This window comes from Notamacropus eugenii, chromosome 1 (assembly GCF_028372415.1).
Source record: "Notamacropus eugenii isolate mMacEug1 chromosome 1, mMacEug1.pri_v2, whole genome shotgun sequence".
Taxonomy (NCBI): Eukaryota; Metazoa; Chordata; class Mammalia; order Diprotodontia; family Macropodidae; genus Notamacropus; species Notamacropus eugenii.
The window spans coordinates 558802583-558823749 of record NC_092872.1 but is presented as its reverse complement, the minus strand read 5'-3'; the positions used below and the strand labels follow the sequence as shown (position 1 = coordinate 558823749).

At 36.9% G+C, this 21167-nt stretch overlaps 1 protein-coding gene across 3 annotated transcripts in view; it reads left to right on the top strand.

Annotated features, from left to right (window-relative positions):
- Nucleotides 1-21167, top strand: part of TRAPPC12 (trafficking protein particle complex subunit 12) — a 168833-nt gene that overhangs the window by 74475 nt on the left and 73191 nt on the right. For all 3 annotated transcript variants that reach the window (XM_072634316.1, XM_072634315.1, XM_072634317.1), the window contains exon 5: nt 1506-1644. In XM_072634316.1, the coding sequence (XP_072490417.1) occupies nt 1506-1644 (139 nt within the window). The remainder of the gene's footprint in view (nt 1-1505; nt 1645-21167) is intronic.

Below are 21167 nucleotides of genomic sequence, written 5' to 3'. Positions count from 1 at the left end.
CCATCTCTCTTTTACCACATTATATATGGATATTTCTATGATGGATGTGTCATGGCATGTGCTGGACACAACCCTAAAATGAATTTTGAAGCAGTGGTTAACAAAGAGTCACCCAATTTACAAACATGAAATGTTTCTTTTTAGGGAAAAAATAATGGTTTCTCCCAAATAAGTCCATTCAAAAATTTTAGTCATTTTATGTAACTTTCAGAAGATATACATGTATATGTCTGCAGACTTGTAAATATATATACATACACATAGTTTTTTTTCTTTTTTAGATGAGGACTAGATTTAGAATAGTTTTTATTGAGCTACCTGAAAGATACACAAGTCTTTGCCCTCAAAGAAATTCCCCTGTGTAAGATAGAAAAGAAAAGATCGATATCATTACTGTTTATAGTTTACAAAATGCTTTCCTCATAACCCTTTGAGGCATGAATAGCGTATCATTTCCCATTTTTTTACTGAGGAATCTAAATGATTATAGAGGTGGTAAATTGTCTAAGGTCATAGAAAGTGATAGCCTCAGAGTCAGAGCCATGTCTCTGACTGAAATCCAGTACTAAATTCACTAAACAGTTGTGTGCTGACTGGGGGAGTGTTTTTGAATATATTGAATTAATTCAGGAAAGTTCCCTGGATAACATGGGTCTTGAATAAATACATAGCAGTTGAAGAGAAAAATTGAAATGATGTGGTGGGCAAAACAGAAGAGATTGTTATATATGTTTGGAAGAATTTGTCCAAACACTCAGAGGCAAGATGGTGAATACCATCCACAAAAAAAGCCTAAAAAGAACTGGTTAATTTAAACCATGCATAGGGGTTAAGATTTATTAGGAGATTAATGCAGATGGGCAATGTGCAGGTATTAAATATTAAATACCCTGAACTTTATTAAACTAATTTTATATGAATGATCTAGCAAATATGCTATTTTGAAGTTTCATAACACTTTTTAGTATAAAATGTTAGTTTAAAAAACACAAAGATTTAAAGGTGAGCATTTTGCAGTCTTTGATGAAAAACAGTGATTGCACAAGGAACACATAAGTCAGGAAATATTTATAAATGAAATTCAAACTTTTTACTGATTATCTACTTTGCAGATTGTTGGTAGCAAATTTTAAACCTCATATTGATTTTCCCCTGCCCATCCTGGATATTCATGGGCCATTTACCCTTGGTCTTCATTGATGTCTGCCCAGAAAATGCAAAGTAATGTCCATATTGCCTCAGTAAGACATGGTTTAAAAATAGAAAGAATGAGACATAACAAGAATAAGACTATCATCTCACTAAAATAACCAGTTCTACACAACTAGTAAAACTTAAGTTTTTTATTTAAAACATTGTATTTCTGTCCTCAGTATGTGCAAAGTGCTTTCAAGGAGTTGTTTAACATGCAGACATTCATACTAAATCTTTTAGAAAAGAGGGAATTTTAAAATTTTATATATAACATAATGATTTTGCACCTCCACTCTCTTCTTCATGTTTAGCTCTGGTTTGTGAGACTGGCCCTGTTAGTGAAGCTGAGCCTTTTCCAGAATGCTGAAATGGAATTTGAACCTTTTGGGAATCTGGACCAGCCTGATCTTTATTATGAATACTACCCTCATGTGTATCCTGGACGAAGGGGTAAGGCAAATTCACTATTAAACAATGACTATAAAGGCACTTTGCTTTGAGTTTTAAAAAGACTTAGCAGATTTTTCTCCTTTAAGTTTTCAATACCTCACTAACTCATGAAATTTGTAGAATTGACCCACCTTACTGATTTAGAGAATGATTTCACTGACACATTTTACGTAGGACAAAGATAGTGTATAATTTGAAATAAGAAGTGAAAGAAACAAGAAGCAGGAAGCCATGAAGCCATGGAAAAGAGAGAAGATTGTAGAGGAAGAAACAGCATGATGTAGTACAAATGTAATGTGAACAAAAGAGAAAACAGTCAAAAATAACGTTAGTGTTCTTGAAACCTTAAGATGATTGTGCCATTGACAATGATAAGGACATTGGGTTGGCATGCCTGTTTAGGGGAAGGAATGATGCACTTACAAGGAGGATGAGAAGTCAAGATCATCAGTGCAAATTTAGAAATAATTACATGCAAATAGCAATAGAGGGTAAGCCATCTAAGGGATGTTCAGAGAAAGCAGAGCAGAGGTACAATTGTTATAGATACTAGCAACTAAAGGACCAAAGGAAAGAAGAGAAGCCAAAAAGAAACTGAAAATGCTTAGGGATTTAGAGAGTGGGTAAAGAGAAATGGTAGTTGTTATATCATATATGTAAAAACATTTATTAAGTGCTTGCTCTATGCCAGATACAAAGCTAAATGCTTAACAAATATGATCTCATTGGATTATAAACCCCTTTCACATACATTATCTCCTCTCATCTTTACAACTCTGCAGCAGTGGGTAGCAAAGATATTATCATTTCCATTTGATAAATGCCAGAAACAAAGAAGTAAATCCTACTGTCAAAAAATTTAGCCATAAAATATATCATGAAGTCTCAGTTAAAAAGAACATCAGAGTGCATCTAGTCTCACCCATACCAGAAGAAGAATGCCCACTACAACATATCCAGCCTGCTTAAGTACTTCCAATGAAAGGTAACTCCACTGCATCTCTAATCATGTTACTTGTGTGTAATTCTAATGTTTAGGAAGTTTTCCTTCCATCATTTACTTGGGGTTTTTTTTTTTTTTGCAACTTTCTTCTTATTGCTTTTAGTTATGAATTCCAGAACCAAGCAGAGTAAATCCACTCTCTCTGCCATCTGAAAGCCTGCCAAATAATTTAAGAAAGCTCTATGTTCCCCCTAAAGCTTCTCCAGGAACATTCACAGTCCCTTCATTTGATCCGCATATGCCATGGTCTTGAAGCCCTTCACCATCCTGGTTGTTCACCTCTGGGTATTTTCCACCTTCTCAATTTTCTACCTTAAACGTGCTACTTAGAAATTGAATGAAATATTTTAGATGTGGTCTCTTCAGAGCAGGAACATGCTGGAATGGTCACCTCCCCAGTCTGGAAGACTCTGCCTTTCAGAGTAACCAAACGTTAGAGTTACCTGTGAGGAAGCAAAGAAATGTTCCCAAGGCATGTGGCATCATTTTTAAGCCCCGCCAGTCTCCATCATTTGTCATTTTCTGAGTGATGTATAATGCTTCTTTCTGTGGAATCAGAACAGAATGGTAAGAACTGCTATTACCCAAAGTAGGTACATTCTGTCCCTAGCAACCTCATCCCCAACCTCTGCCTCTCACATGTTTATGTGGCAGTACAGAAATGACAAAGTCAGAAAATGTGTACATTAATGGAAAAATTAGGTATACCCTGATCATTCCTTCATGTTTCATGAAATTGCTAAAATCACCTGATAGATCTAAGTAGGATTTCTGAAATATTAATATTACTATTGTCTCCTTATTCAAGTTTACTTGGCAGAGATGTGGGGACAGGGCAGTCCTTCATTTTATATAGATATGCAGATATCCAGAATTCTAATCTAACTAGATCAGCCAAATAAATCTAAATACTCTTCTCTAAATCTTTCTTCTCAAATGTTTGTATTCAAATAGATTGTGAATTCTTGTCATAAAGAACAGTGTTTTAATCATACCCTTTCTCTACGAATAATATTTTTAAGTTGACTGAGTCTGTCCTCTCTCACCTGTCATTATTCATTCCCAATTTTACTCTCCACACTCATTTTCATAGTCTTTTTCTGTAATGAATACAGCTTGATATATAAAATCAGGATTATGCACTAGATTTTCAGTTGTTCAAGGGATAATTTTCTAATTTGTGGATTAGCCAATACCCTTAATTCTCATCTTTTTTGCTTGTTATCTACCTTTGGTCACTTGAGATTCATCTATAATTAGGCATATTCACCTATTTACAAGCAGTGAAATTATGACTACCTCAAAACAGTGGAATACGTTAGTTGTGCTTTCCTTGAGTAGCTTTAATAAAAGAGTAATGTAATAAAAAGTTAAGATGATTGACTGCAGTGAGGTTTTAGGATTGCCATCTATTTACCAGATTATATATAGATAGCCTTCCTCATTAGTTTGCTAAACCAAGGTGGTACTTTGTGTAATGTAACTTATGTGCCTCATGTCATGGAACTATTGGGGTTTGTACCACGTCCTTCAAACCCTCAGGCATAGCAGCAATCCTTGTATTCTTCTCGTTGCATCCCTATGTCATCACCTCAGTGGTATGTAGGTAGGACAAATAGAAAGGACTGTGTCCTGGTACCCATTTCTTTATATCAACAAGAAATCCAGCACAGTGAATTGAGTGCTGGACTTGGAGTCAGAAAGATCTGAGTTTCAAATCCATCCTCATATGCTTACTTGCTGTATAACTTTGAGCAAGTTACTTAAACTCTGTCTACCTTAGTTTTCTGATCTATAAAGAGAGAATAGTAATAGTAACTACCCCAGTATATATGAAGGTAGAATGAGCTAATATTTGTTAAGCACTGTGCAAACTATAAAACACTATTAAAATGCTGCTATTATTGTTATTACTACTACTATTAATAATTTAAAACCTTTTTTTTTGGTCCAGTGCTGATAAATGTGTACAAATTTAGAGCACCTAAAGACTTCTTTTAATATTATTGGCCTTATCAGTTCCCTAATGATATTTGGGCAGCTACTTAGGACAGTGGGTAGAGTACCAGGGCTGGGGTCAAGAATCTCAACTTCCTGAGTTCAGATCTGGCCTTAGACATTAACTAGCTGTGTTACCCTTGGCAAGTCATTTAACCCTGTTTGCCTCAGTTCCTCATCTGTAAAATGAGCTGAGAAGGAAATGGCAAATCAAATCACTACGGTATCTTTGCAAAAAAAACAAAAACAAAAAACAGATGGAGTCATGAAGAGTCAGATACAGTTGAAAAACAACTGCTTATGACTACTGGAAATGCTCTGAGATTTTAACCCCATTGAGGTCTCTGCAAATTGAAAATTCATAATTTTGCAGATATGTAAGCCACTTTTTGTGAATTTCATAGTTGTTTTTATGTGGTATATATTTTCAGGGTTACTTAAGGCTGAAACCACCAACCCTTTCTTGAACTAAGATCTTCCCACTCAGGCAATTGATATCCTATAATTCAAGAATGATATTTGGGGGGCAGTTTCTGGGGTCCAGTAATTCATCACTGTGCCTATGTTTGTTGCTACCAGAACCTAGCACTAGGTTAACACTATAGTGGGTATTCTTTAAATTCTTGTCAACTTAAAAGACAGTGCAACATATTTGTCAGTGCTGAAGTCCAAGCTTTATAAAGAGAAAAGTCATAAATATGGTAGGGGAATAGCTTTAAAGGGCGAAGTCAAAGTCCTGAGTTAAGGAAGAAAAGTGCCCTTTTTTATGTTGAAGAATTTTTTTTCCTAAGGGTGTGCAGATCAAAAAACATGCTTTTGATTCTGCCTGAAACTAAATTGCATTGGGATATGGATAAAGAGAAGATAGTAGCTATGCATCATTAAGCAGCTAATTTAAATTGTGAAATAAGCATAAATCATACATATATTTTAGGGAAAGCATATTAACATTCATCCACAATAATATGCTGGATGTTTACTTATTTTTCTTCTCATTTTGTGGTGTAACAAGCATAAACGCAAGATTTTGATTCATTTATTTCATTTCAGTTCGCAATATATTAGCAAAGCAAGTCATTAAAATGTACTTTCAGAAAAGACTATAATGACACAAACAAATAAATTACTTTTATGAATGAGCTTTAATACATTTTATTTAAGTATTGTGCATAATTTTACCCATTCAAAATATTCATAACAAGAAATGTAATAAATCATATCTTAGAATCATGTCATCTTCCTTATTCTACAGCCAAGAAAGAAACAGTATTATATTATCTATCCCTCTGACATTTCTAGAAATTTTATATAGTTACTTCTACATCCTTCTTGCAATTGGGAAAATGTGACCTGCAATAAGTTTTTCTTCCAGTGGTGAGTGTCGTCTTTCATTTCCTCCCTTCCACTTGAAGGATTGATTGATGAGGAAGGAACAGTTCAGAACAAGGGCTTTACTTTGCTTTAAACTTGGACAAAACTAATGTTTTTAAAAAATCCTATATTCTAGTGACTTCTGATGATCTTGGCTCTGGGTTCAAACCTTGTTGGGCCTCATTTTTTCTATTAAAATTAAAGGAATTAAAACTAAATTATGACTAAAATCCTTTCCTGCTCTAAATTCTATAATTCTCTGCTGAGTTTGAGTGGAGGATTTAGAGAGAGGAAAATCTAGAGTGGTATTAGGTCCTTTATTGCATGGGAGCCAGTTTTTTTTCTCTTGAGTAATATATTGGTGTAACATCCTGTTGGGTTTAGAACTGGGGTCATTTTGTGTGTCCATTTTGCTTTTCAGAAACTAAACTTTTAGAAACTTTAAGTTTATTGAACCCCTACAGAGAACATTTAAAAATAACACTTTATCATATCATATATTTGACCCTTTACGTTTAAACTTAACAACTGAGATCTTTTACCTACAGCTGTCCTAGCACTTAGGAAAATCCAGAAAATTAGTCTTGGCTACACTGATATGGGACAGGTGGGTGGCACAGTGAAGAGAGTACCAGACTTTGAGTCAGAAGACTCAAAATCCTGAGTTCAGATCTGGCCTCAGAACACTTATTAGCTGTGTGACCTGCAGGTCACTTAAACCTGTTTGCCTCAGTTCCTCATCTTTAAAATGAGCTCGAGAAGGAAATGGCAAACCAGTTAAGTATCTCTGCCAAGAAAACTCCCAGTGGGGTCACACAGAGTCAGATGTGACTGAAAAATGACTGAACAACAACACACTAATTGAGGATATCAAAACTATAAGAATTGAGATAGCTTCCGAGAAGTCTGTCAGACTTCTAGGTATTCAATTTTGAATACTCTTTATTGGGATGGCATATATTAATGAAGGAAGGCAGGAAAATTTGGCAAATGGATTTTAGATTACTAATTATAATTTTTGTTCCTCTTTTTACTTAGAAACAAATTCTTTGTGAATGATTTATAAATGTCCATCCAGATTGTACATATTGTATTTTAATTGATCTCAGATCATAAGTTATATCATTCAAATTTAATTTTATAAAGTAAGTCCATTTTATGTATTATATTTTATAATAATCATTTATTTATATAAAGATTTGCAAAATATTTTCACATAAACCATCCTTTTTGATTCTCACTATACAGAGAGTAGAGCAAATATTACTCCCTTTTTCACGAGTAAGGAAAATGAAAGTCATAAGAGGTTACATGACTTGTCCAGGGTCTCACAAATTGTCCCGTATCTTTTGGCTCCAAGACCAAAGTTCTAGGTAGATAAAAGAGTAGATTTATGAAATAATAGTTATCAGTGTCCTCTTTGTTGCCATTTTTTGCTAATAATAATGTTGGCAATACTATGCACCTATTTAATATCTTCCTGTTTTTCAGATACCTTAAGAAACCACGACTCACCACTCTCAAAATTGAGTCACCTCTAATATTGACTTTTTTTGTTTATACTTCACTATTTGTGTGTACGTCAGCTATTTTTCCCCACTTTTGCTTTCTTTAATACTATTTCTATCTTAGTGAAAGCTAGATGATTCATTGTTTCTGAATAGATTCTGTCAGATAATCACATATGTGTATGTTTATTACCAACTATTAAGTTTTTCATCCAATAAAATGAACTTTTTTCAATTATTATTTTTCATCTCTTTTGCATTTATTCTTTTTTATCAAAAAACTTTGTTGATTTCTACTTCATTTTTTTTTTAATTTTTCTGTGGAGGCAGAAATACTGAAAATACTTCCAGAAAGTATATAAATAAACTTTGTAGGACTGATTTCATTTGTGTAACATGTGCTCTGAAATTATTATCCCAGTTCCCACACCCACTGATGAGTCAGGTCTGTAAAGCCTAACTACTACATCTCTTTTCGGGGTTCCGTATTCAGAGAATAGAGAGAGGTACTGTCTTTCTAATGCTATAGCTCATGATCCTTCATGGAAAGGAAAACTCATGAGCTTTTTACTTCCCTGATTATCCAGTGCTATCATTTAGTTAGCCAGGCAATTAGTTTTTAGAGCATATTTATCAACGTGGTCTAGTAAGAATAGTTGGTATAAAGCATCCTCCCAAAAAAATTTCCCACAAATACATGCAGCATCCAAGCAAAGTGGTCTTAAGTTTAGAGAACACATGTGGCAAAGCGATAACTCACAGCTCTTGGAAGTCCTTTTGCTGGAGCCTCCATAATATTCCCTTAGGTATATTTTTTTCCACTGGGGTCTGTGCAGAGCCTTGGATCTATTTTCCTCATATCAATCTGTCTGTCTTTGGATCCCAGTATAGACACTGTCATCACCTCTTCCAGGGACACTACTGGGACACCATTGTGAAAATGGAAGATCCAAGGCCTTTAGTCCTCCAAAGCTGGAGGTGTTCCTTCCCTCAAAGGGGATGTTGATAGAGTACCTCAACCTCCCTATTCCCTCCCTCCCCACCCCCTCACCCCACCCCCATACACACTCACCATGTTTTTTTTATTTTTATTTTTGTTTTCCACTCTGGCCAGAATGCTTTCTCTTGGCTTGCTGCTTGCCCAAATCTCTGATTCCATTTAGTTTTCCCTCAACTAAGTCCCTCAGCCAAAACAAACAGTCTTCGTCTAGGATAGTATCTAGGCCTTGTTGACACACAGAGAACAATATAAATATGTTTTTATCTAATAAATGTGTAGTCATGTCTTATCACTTTAAGTGGAGTATTATGGTTGGATTAATTTACTTAGCTGACCCTCTCCCTTAATTTTTAAAAGATAATAGCAATATTTTTGTAGAATATTTTTTGTGAGACAAGTTCCCTTTCAAAAAATCACGAGTATTATAAATTATATTTCCTTACTAAATTTCACTTTCTCATAAATAGGCCCTTATAAGACACTTCATTACAAAACCACTAGAAAAAGAGAAGTTCTGGAGATAGAGCTTCATGTTTTATCATATTATTCCTTGACATGAGAGATCTTACTTGGGTTTTTTGTGTAGCTATCAAGACAGAACTGAACTTAGTCTACATAAGGAAGCCAAATTAAAGCTGGTTTATGTAAGTTTCTTTATGGTCTGTGATACCACTAGAAAAAGAATTATTTCAAAGGAATTTTAAAATCTCTTTTGGTGAAGAGATTTAGGACCTAAAATTAGTAAGCCCTTTCTTAAGCCTTTTCTCACCATTTGGCCTCATTTCCACTGTTCAAGAACATTCAACATCTTCTTATTTTGTCTAATTTTCATGGAATCATAAAATCTTATGGTTAGGAGAGGCCTGTTTGGTCATCTAATTTAGCCCCCTTCCTGACACATGAATCCTACCTACAACATTCACAGTAAGTGGTCATCCAGTTGCTGCTCAGACACTTCAGTCATAGTGAAGCCTCTATCCAGCAAGGGAATTCATTCCATTTTCCTATAGTTCTCATTAGAAAGTTCTTCTTTAAGCTGAACTGCATTCTGCTTTCTTGTAACTTTCTCCCACTGGCTCTAGTCCTGAATGCTAGAATTGCCTACTTTGAGTATATTGTCCTTCTTCTATGTAACAGCCCATCAGCTCTTTGAAGGAAGCTATTATGTCTACTCTTGTCCTCTCCATGCTAAACATTCCCAGTTCCTTCATTCATTCTTCTTATGCCAAACTTTTGAGTTCCTTCTCTGTCTTGCTTGCCCTCCTCTAGACGCACAAAAAAATGTGAGTGAATGTAATTACTAAATAGTAATTGTTTCTCCTTTACCCAGTAACCCTGAGGGTCTTCCCCTCCTAGTTTGATTTTTTTTTTTTTATTAAAGGGGCCATCCCTTGAGTAACTACTTAAAGAAGCCTATTCATTGAATGGGTGTATCTCACTCAAAGTGAGAATGTGATAAGACCTTAGCCTGAAAGGGCCAGCATCTCACATTGCATCCTGGGCCATCTCCAGTTGTCCTGATGAATATCAGGTCCCTGGACCCAGATAGCTCAGGAGAAGAAAGTAAGGTTGGTGACCTTGCACAGCCCTCTCTCACTGAAATCAAAGTCAGCTACAACTTACGTCATCATCTTGATGTCATGGTCCTCTTTGAGAACAAAGGACAAACACAACAACAATCATGTGAGCTCTTGCCATGAGTATAAAAGTCTTTTTGGTAAACATGCATTTGGCAATCAAACAATGTGGCCAGCCCATTGTAGTTGCATTCTGTGCAGTGGAACTTGAATTCTTGGCAGTTTAATTCGAGAAAGGACCTCAGTGTCTGGTATCTTATCCTGCCAGGTGATCTTCAGAATCTTCCTAAGACAATTAAAATGGAAGTGATTGTGTTTCCTGGAATGGCATTAGTATACTGTCTAGATTTCATAGGCATAAAACAATGAAATGGGCACCACAGCTCTGTAGACCTTCAGTTTGATAGCCAGTCTAATACCTCTTCTCTCCCATACTTTTCTTCAAAGCCTCCCAAACACTGAGTTAGCTCTGGCAATACATGTGTCAGCCTCATTATCAATGTGTACATCCCTAGAAAGTATACCGCCAAGGTAAGTGAAGTTATCTACAGCATTCAAAACTTCTCCATTTGCTGTAACCAATTTTTCCATGTATGGATGGTTTGGTGCCAGCTGATGGAACACCTGTGTTTTCTTGGTGTTAATTGTTAGTCCAAATTAACACAAGCAGCAGAGAATTGATCCATACTTTGTTGCATCTCAGTTTTTGAGACTGCATTGAGTGCAAATTCATCTGTGAACAAAAAAAATCATGCGCTAACACTCCTTACCCTTTGGTCTTAGCTTGTGGCTTTTCAAGTTGAAGAATTTACCATCATTGTGGTAGCTTACCTTGATGCCATGTTCATCCTTGTTGAAGGCATTTGACAACATGGAAGCATCATGCTAAAAAGCTTTATTGATGTACAATACTGATGAACTTCTCCAGGCAACCAAATTTTGACATAATTTTCCACAAACCTCACAAATGACAGTATCAAAGACCTTGGTCAGATCTACAAACATTGTGTACAGACCTTTGTTCTGCTTTTGGCATTTCTCTTGGAGTTGTTGGGCAGCAAACACCATATTGACTGTTCCTTAGCCCTTTCTGAAGCCACACTTACTCTCAGGTTGATGACCATCTTCCAGGTGAAGAATCAGTCTATTAAGGAAGACTCTGGCAAGAATCTTGCTAGAAAATTATGGTATATGAATGTAAAGGAATACTATTGTGCCATAAGAAATGATGAACAAGAAGACTTAAGAGAGGCCCGGAGGAACTTATATGATCTGATGCTGAGTGAAAGGAGCAGAACCAGGAGAACTTTGTGCACAGCAACGACCACAGTGTGCGAGAGTTTTTTCTGGTAGACTTGGAATTTTTGTAATAATGCAAGAACTTATTAAAAAAAAAAAATCCCAGTGGTGGATTTCTAAGGCAAAATGCCTTCCACACTCAGAGAAAGAAATATGGAAGTCATTTGCAGAATGTAGCAGATCATGTTTGTGTGTATGCATGTTTTTGTGTATCATGTTTTGATTTGTTATATGATTTCTTCCATTTATTTTAGTTCGACTACATAACATGACTATAGTGAAAATGTACTCAATAGGAAAGTATATGTAGAACCTATACAGAACTGTATGCGGTCATGGGGGGGGAGGGGGGTAGTGAGGGGTAGGTGTGGGGGGGATAAAATCTTAATTTTATGGCAGCGATTGTAAACCATTAAAAATAATAATAATAATAATAAAAAAAGAATCTTGCTAGACAGAAACTAAGACAGAAACCTACCCTGTGACTGTCACAGTACAATCTGTTTCCTTTACCTTTATAGAGATGGACAGTGGAGGCATCCTTGAACTCCTGGAGGATACCCCCTTCTTGCCATATAACCTGAAAAATTTCAGTCGGCTTTTGTATGAACAGTGGCCCTCCCATCTTGTAAATCTCAGGTGGAATAGAATCAGCATAAGGTACTTTGCCCCAGGAGAGGAACATTCAAAACCTCTTTGCTTGGAACTTCAGCTAGGAAGGAATTGACTTCAACCTGAAGTAAATGGTCAGTGCCTTCAGCATTGATTGATGATGGTCTGTTGAGAACACTATGGAAGTGTTTAGCCCATCTCTCTAGCATTATATCCTTATCACTAATCAGTGTGAATCCATCAGCACTGAGTAGTTCAGATACACCTTAGGTCTTTGGCCTATAAGTAGCCTTCAGAGCATTATAAAAAGCACTTTGGATTGTTACTGTCAGCATAAAACTGAATTTTACCTGCCTTCTTAGTGATCCAAGAATCCTGTATCTCTAAGTTTCGCTTGTACTTTACTTTTGATGGAATAAAATGCTGCTTTCTTAGAGATAGATGGACTATCCTACCGGTAAACCCTGTGGAGTTCTCATTTTTCATTTAGCAGCTTCTGAATTTCCCTTTCATTTTCATTAAACCAGTCTTGGTGTTTACATGTGTTCTGATCCATATTAGCAAATGCAGTGCTGTACACCAAATCTCTAAAAGCTTCCCACTTCTTTTCTACCCCACTGTTGCCAACAGTGTGTTAGTTCAACTTTCCCTCTAAGTTAGCAACAAACTGTTCCTGCTCAGAGCAGGATCATTAAGTCTTCTGGTAATCATTTTCCTTTGGACTTGCCATGATTTTGAATGCAAATATTTAGCTTGAAAAGAATGAGTCTATGATCAGTCCAGCACTCTGTGCTACATATTGCCTTCATTACTCTCACATCTTGTCTCTTCTTACAATCACGTAGTCTATTAAATGCCAATTTTTGCTGAAAGCATTTATCCATGAAGTTTTTTGCATTTAGGTAAGTGTGAAGACAGTATTGGTGATGAGAAGGTCATGAAATGCACAAGTCTTCAGTAGTAAGTGACCATTGCTGTTGCTATTTCCAATTCCATTGTTTACAAGGACTCCCTGCCATGTCTGGTACTCTGAGCCTACTCTAGCGTTAAAGTCACCCAGAATTATAAGCTTGTCCTCTTTTGGCACATTGATAGTAAGGGTTTCCAGGTCTTCATAAAATTTTTCTTTGACCTCATCAGGGTTCGTCATGATGGGAGCATAGGCACTGATGGCATGGCATACCATGACGTTTTCTTGCCAGTGGCAATTGCATTGCAATGGTCCTGTCATTCACTCTTTTTGGTAGGCATACAAGCTTGTTGACTAGATTAATTTCAATTGCAAAACCAACACCAAGCTTCACGGCACTTCCCCTTCACTGCAGCTACTCCGGAAGAACTTGTATCCAGCTCTAACTTCAGTAAAATGACCATTTGCCAACCTTGTTTCTCTCAGAGCTTCTATTTGGATGCAATACCTGTTGAGTTCTCTTTTGTCTATAAGTGTGCGCACATTCCACATACTGATGGTGACTGGAATCATCTTTATAGACGTTTTTGTACATTTTTTTGTTTCAACCACAGGGTGGGTTATCACAGGGTTAAGGTGCTACGGCAATCAGTCCAGGGTTGAATATGCAGACAAATTTTAAGGTGCCTTTTCTAGCCCCTCACTCATACTAGGTGAACAGTGCGACCCTAAAAAGAATGCTCTGCTGAATCCCACTGTTGCTTCCAGCAAGAAGACAACCCTGTGGCCCGGGCCTACTGTGTTGCAGGGTTGTGACCATAGCAGCCATTGAATCCGCACCTGTTGCTTCATTACTTGTCACCACCAGAATTTGAGATTGGTAAAATGTTACTGGTGATATCTTTTGATTCATGAGTAATTTGGATTTAAGTGAGGCAGAGTTCCACAAAGTTGTCAGGCTCACTCTCTTCCAGAGTCATCACAGCCCAGTGGCAAGACAGAGTGAAGACAACTGGTGATGGCTCAAGATGCAGTGGATGATCTTTGTGTCTTTAATGTCTGACCAAGCTCTTAGCGCTCCACAGCATCTGCTTCAGCTGCCTTTATGGCCATTGGAGCAAATTGTTCTTATCCACTCATTCCACCAGGGGAAATCTTCATATGCTTGGGGTAGACATCTCTTCAACTCATCAGTGGGTTTGAGAACTCTTCATTACCCTCATCCTGGTTTAGTCTGTCTTCCAAAATCGTTTACTGGGATGCAGCCATTGTGCATACTATACATCTTCTTGGAGCCACAGGTGAGAGTTAGGTGGATCAAGTGGACCAAAGGTGGAAAACAGCCCTGAAAAGGGCTTGGTAACCCTCACACCAGAGGTACTAGTCTTCCCTGAACACATCCTCCACCCTGCCTGTACATAGTAGACACTTAATAAATGCTAGTTGCTTGATTTGATTGCATATCATAATTACTTAAATGTTTTTGTTACAATAAATGTCAGCATATTAGAATCTGACTTTTTAATGGCAGCTTTACTTATTTCATTCATTTTCATATTAGTCTTATGAAAAGGGGGACAGTATATAAGTCAAATGCTACTCATAATTAGTAAATTAATGTTATTGTGAATTGTATCACAACTTTTTTCTTATACCACCCAAAAATTTTCAAGAGAAGTTGCTTGTTTTCTCTTGCAGCTTTATGTCTTCCCTAAAGGAGCTAAAGTTTCTTAACTCATTGAATTTAGCACTGGAAACAATATAAGGGGTCATCTAATGCAACCCTTTCATTTTATAGATGAAGAAGATAATTCTTACAGAGAGGAAAATGACTTCTACAAAGTCACATGATATAACTTAACTGAACTGGAATTTTACTCCCAAGTCCTTAGTTCTTTCTGTTATATTACATGTCCTCTCCTTTTATCAGCTATAACGATTGCCAAACAGGACCTACTCTGAAGATTTGTTCAAAGCAATTCGAGATTCTTAAACAATACTATTTACTGAAAATAATAAGACATAACTACTGTTAGACCTCTCTTGCTGCTTCTGCTATAGCACCTTGTTAAAATAATTAGCTTATTGTAAGCCTAGGGCAATATAATACCCCATTAACTGATACTTTAGGGAGTTTACTTTGGACAGAAAGTTAGGAGTACAATAATAATATTTTCTCTGAGCCTCAGATAGGAAAATTTAGGCAGAGGTTTGACTCTGTTACTTAATTTACATTTCTATCTACATCTAGTTAACACTGGACCTATTGGTGATTAAGGCAAGATTCAAGTTAGCAGAAATGTTTGGGTAAAGAAGTATCAGAGTATATTTATAGTATACTTGCTATTAAACCAGCACCAGGAAGGCAAATTGGGGAAAGAACATACTTTTTCATATTAACTTCTTTTTTTTTAATTTATTTAAGTTTTCAACATTCATTTCCATAAAATTTTGAGTTTCAAATTTTCTTCCCATTTCTCCCCTTCCCCCACCCCAAAATGCCAAGCATTTTAATTGCCCCTGTCACCAGTCTGCCCTCTCTTCTAACATGCCTCCCTTCCCTTATCTCCATCTTCTCTTTTGTCCTGTAGGGCAAGATAAATTTCTATACCCCATTACCTGTATTTCTTATTTCCTAGTTGGATGCAAGAACAGTACTCAACAGTTGTTCCTAAAACTTTGAGTTCCAACTTCTCTTCTTCCCCCCTCCCCACCCATCCCCATTGGGAAGGCCAGCAATTCAATATAGGCCATATCTGTGTAGTCTTGCAAATGACTTCCATAATAGTCATGACGTGTAAGACTAACTATATTTCCCTCCATCCTTTCCTGCTCCCAATTTCTTCTTTCTTTTGCCCTTATCCTTCCCCAAGAGGGTTGACTTCTAATTGCTCCCTCCTCTCATTGCCCTCCCTTCCATCATCCCCCCCCACCCTGCTTCTCCCCTTCTCCCCCACTTTCCTGTATTGTAAGATAGGTTTTCATACCAAAATGAGTGTGCATTTTATTCCTTCCTTGAGTCGAATGTGATGAGAGTAAGCTTCATGTTTTTTTCTCTCACCTCCCCCCTTTTTCCCTCCACTGAAAAGTCTTTTACTTGCCTCTTTTATGAGAGATAATTTGCCCTATTCCATTTCTCCCTTTCTCCTCCCAATATATTCCTCTCTCACTCCTTAATTTCATTTTTTTAGATATGATTCCATCCTATTCAACTCATCCTGTACTCTGTGTGTGTGTGTGTGTGTGTGCAATCCCACCAACTACCCAGATAGTGAAAAAAGTTTCAAGAGTTACAAATATTGTCTTTCCATGTAGGAATGTAAACAGTTCAACTTTAGTAAGTCCCTTATGACCTCTTTCCTGTTTACCTTTTCATGCTTCTCTTGATTCTTGTGTTTGAAGGTCAAATTTTCTTTCCAGCTCTGGTCTTTTCATCAAGAATGCTTGAAAGTCCTCTATTTCATTGAAAGACCATTTTTTCCCCTGAAGTATTATACTCAGTTTTGCTGGGTAGGTGATTCTTGGTTTTAGTCCTAGTTCCTTTGACTTCTGGAATATGATTTCAAGCCCTTTGATCCCTTAATGTAGAAGCTGCTAGATCTTGTGTTATCCTGATTGTATTTCCACAATACTCAAATTGTTTCTTTCTAGCTGCTTGCAGTATTTTCTCCTTGACCTGGGAACTCTGGAATTTGGCCACAATGTTCCTAGGAGTTTCTTTTTTTGGGTCTGTTACAGGAGGTGATTGGTAGATTCTTTCAATATTTATTTTGCCCCCTGGTTCTAGAATGTCAGGGCAGTTTTCCTTGATAATTTCATGAAAGAGGGTATCTGTGCTCTTCTTTTGATCATGGCTTTCAGGTAGTCCCATAATTTTTAAATTGTCTCTCCCGGATCTATTTTCCAGGTCAGTTGTTTTTCCAATGAGATATTTCACATTATCTTCCATTTTGTCATTCTTTTGGTTTTGTTTTGTGATTTCTTGGTTTCTCATAAAGTCATTAGCTTCCATCTGTTCCATTCTAATTTTTAAAGAAGTATTTTCTTCAGTGAGCTTTTGAATCTCCTTTTCCATTTGGCTAATTCTGCTTTTGAAAGCATTCTTCTCCTCATTGGCTTTTTGACCCTCTTTTGCCAGTTGAGTTAGCCTATTTTTCAAGGTGTTATTTTCTTCAGCATTTTTTTGGGTCTCCTTTAGCAAGTTGTTGACCTGCTTTTCATGATTTTTTTGCATCTCTCTCATTTCTCTTCCCAGTTTTTCCTCCACCTCTTTTACTTGATTTTCAAAATCCTTTTTTAGCTCTTCCATGGCCTGAGACTGCTGAATATTTATTTTGGATATTTGGAATACAGAAGCCTTGACTTTTATGTCTTTCCCTGATGGTAAGCATTGTTCTTCCTCATCTGAAAGAATGGGAGAAGATATTTGTTCACCAAGAAAGTAACCTTCTATAGTCTTATTTTTTTTCCCCCTTTTTTGGCATTTTCCCAACCAGTTACTTGACTTTTGGGTCCTTTGTCAAGAGTAGGGTATACTCTGAAGGTCTATAAGATCTCAGTTCCTCCAGGGTGGTACAATCAAGCATGTACGCTGTTCTGGGAGGAAGCAGAAATTTTTGTGCCCAGAATCTAAGTAATAGAGTTTCGTCTTCACAACCACCTCACCTCCAGTTCTGCCAAGCCAGCAATGGGGGCTGAGATTCACGTAAGCTGCAGGGGCAGGGCCACCATTCAGTATGAGATAAAGATCAGCTGCTCAAATCCCTCAGGAGTGTCAGGTGGGGGCAGGGCTGCTACACAGGGCTGAGGTAAGAATCAGCTTCTCATTGCCCCTAGGGCTTTTACGATCCAACAATGGATGCAGGCTGCTGTAGGGGCTGCTGTTGCCCATCCTATGCGGCCTCTGGCCAGAGGTATGGGAAGGCCCTTCTCCCTTCTTGGCCAGCTGACAGAACCCTCTCACTGACCTTTTGCGCCTGTGGGTTGAGGGATCTGCAAACCGCTGCTACTATGACTGGGGATTCCATCCCCAGGCCTGCTCATATCCTCCCAGAGCCGCACTGTGTGGCCAAGGCTGGGCTGGGCTCTGCTCTGCATCCAGTGCAACAAATGTTTCCCATCAGCCTTTCAGGTTACCCTGGGCTGGAAATCTCCTCCATCTGTTGTTCTGTGGCTTCTGCTGCTCTAGAATTTGTTGAGTCTTTCTTTACAGGTATTTTATGGACTATGGGGGAAGAGCTAGCAGTATGTGTGTTTTTATACTCTGCCATCTTGGTTCCGCCCCTCCCATATTAACTTCTTACAGTTTGTACAATATGTACATTTGTACATATTGATGTCTTCCATTGACATTGTAAAAGAAAATCTAAAGGACACCACCATACCCCATAGTGTAATCAGATGTATCAAATCAGAGTTGGGTTGCTCAGATTAAAATTCTTCTTTCACTATTAAGTTTGATAAATGTTTAGAATCAGCACTTTCTGTGATTTATTCGTTTGATCAATCAGAAAAGCAACTTATTGGCATTTTACCTTCATTTAAGCAGAAACTTTATTGACAAGTCACTAGAACCATATTACATTTTGATCTTTAGCTTTTTCATCCTTTGTGCTCAATTTGATGTAACTTACCTAAATTTTAAAACTCCATAAAGCCCAAAATCGTGGAAATACTGTGATACACCTTTATCACCTCTTAAGAGTCATTTGAATTTTTTTTTTTTAAAGTTCACCATTCTCCATAAGTGAATTATTTTAGTAACTTAGTATTGCCTCTGTTCTAATTTAGGGTCTTTCTCAACATCCTTGTGTCATAGGATTTCAAAGACAGTTAGTCCTCTTCCTCTCCTTGTGAAGGAAAGCACACTTCACATTATTCCTTTGACAAGAGAAGGTATAGAGGATATAAGAATATGCTTGATTTCTTGCTGTTCTCCTAAATAAATTCCTCTGAGGTTATATAAATAGAGAGAATGAATTACTTCAACATTATTTTCATGTTTTGTTTTTGGTATATCTTTTGGCATTAATGATAGTGGTAATATTTTGGATTTAAATAATGTTTCTTCTGCAAAGGATTCTAAACATTCCTTAATTCATTTAAAAATACAACATTTCTATGAAATGAGTAGGGTTATGCTGTTTTGATCAACAAGTCTAGTCAGCAAACATTTATTAAGTTCTTATTATATAGTAGACACTATGCTAAGTGCTGGGCGTGCAAAGAAAAGCAAAGCTGTCCCAGCCATCAAGAAGATCACATTCTAGTAGGGGAGGCTATATGCACACAATTACATGCATACAAAAGATAGATGGATGGATGGATGGATAGATAGATAAATAGATATAGATCTATATATATATGGGTATAGATATATATTTTAGAGGTAATAACTAAGAGAAAGTACAAACATTGAGAGGCACCAAGAAAACCATCTTTCAGAAGGTGGGATTTGAGCTGAATCTTGGAGAAAAACTAGGAGGTAGAGATGAAAAAGGAGAGAATTGTAGGCATGGAGGGAACAGTGAATCAAAAGGCACCAAGTCTAGAGATGGAGTGTCACATGCAAGAAACAATTAGGAGGTCATTGTCACTGAATCATAAAGTGTATAGAGGGGAGTAAAGTATAAAAAAACTTGGAAAAGTAGGATAGGACCACCTTACAAAAGACTTTAAAAGCAAACAGGATTTTATATTTGATCCATAGATAGTAAGGAACTTCTGGAGTTAATTGATTAGGAGGGTTACATGGACAGACCCACACTTCAGAAAAATTGCTTTGGCAACTGAATGAAGGATAGACTGAAGTGAGGAAATTTGAGGCAGGGAGACCAACCAGAAGGATGTTACAATAATCCACATGAGGGCTTTCACCAAAGTAACATCTGTGTCAGAAGAGATAAGGCACCATATGTGACAGATGTTCTGAAGATAGGATCAACAGAACTTGGCAACAGATTGGATATGAAGAGTTGAAGATACAAGTCTGGGTCATTGGGAAGATGTATCCTTATCAGTAGGAAAGTGAATACATTCAGTTTTGAACATGTTGAGTTTTAGATGTCTGTTGGACCTCCAATACAAGTTGTCTAATAGACCATTGAAGACAAGTGACTGGGGATCAAGAGACATGTTATGGTTTGATAGATTGATCTGAGAATCATCTGCATAAAGATGATAATTGAATCCTTGAAAACAGATGAGATCTGAATGAGACAGAATAGAAAAGAAAAAAGGGCTCTGGACAGACTTGGGAGATACCTACGGTTGGCAAACATAACCTGGTGTAAAACCTCCAAAGGAGACTAAGAAGGAGTGGTCAGACAGTTTGGAGGAGAAACAAGAGTGAGCTATGTCTTGAAAACCTAGAGATGAGAGAATATCAAGAAGAGAAGTATATTTTGCACATGAAAAGAAGAGGGTATAACAAAATTAAGGTTTTACATTCAATGTTGATTCTTGAGTAGAGACTTTTTGTCTTTTTTCTCTGACCATTAGTACTTTGTGATCTTTTGACTAATTTATTAGTCCACTTTTTAAAACGAAGATTATTTGGGGTTTGGATGTTTTGAGTTTTGTTTTTTGTAATGTGAAATGATGCTATGTCAATAACTTGTTCTTCATATATAATAGAGGGGGTTATTGTTCACCTAAGGGTTGGGCTAGAAACTCTAATATCCTTGCCAACTCTGAGGTTTTACTTGAATCTCTGGAATTCTCTAAGTAAGTCATCATATCATCTGCAAAGAGTGATAACTTAGTTGCTTCTTTGGCTGTTCTTATTCCTTCAATATCTTTGTCTTGTCTAATTGCTACAGCTAACATTTCTAGTACCATATTGAATAATAGCAGTGATAATGGACATCCTTGTTTCACCCCTGATCTTATTGGGAATGCATCTAGCTTATCCCCATTGCATATAATGCTTGCTGAAGGTTTTAGATAGATACTGCTTATTATTTTATGGAAAGTTCCCTGTATTCCTACGTTCTCCAGTGTTTTTAGTAGGAATGGGTGTTGTATTTTGTCAAAAGCTTTTTCTGCATCTATTGAGATAATCATGGGGTTTTTGTTAGCTTTGTTGTTGATGTGATCAATAATGCTAATAGTTTTCCTAATATTGAACCAGCCCTGCATTCCTGATATGAATCCTACCTGATCATAATGTATTAATCTCATGATAAGATGCTGTATTCGTTTTGCTAAAATCTTATTTAAAATTTTTGCATCTATATTCATTAGG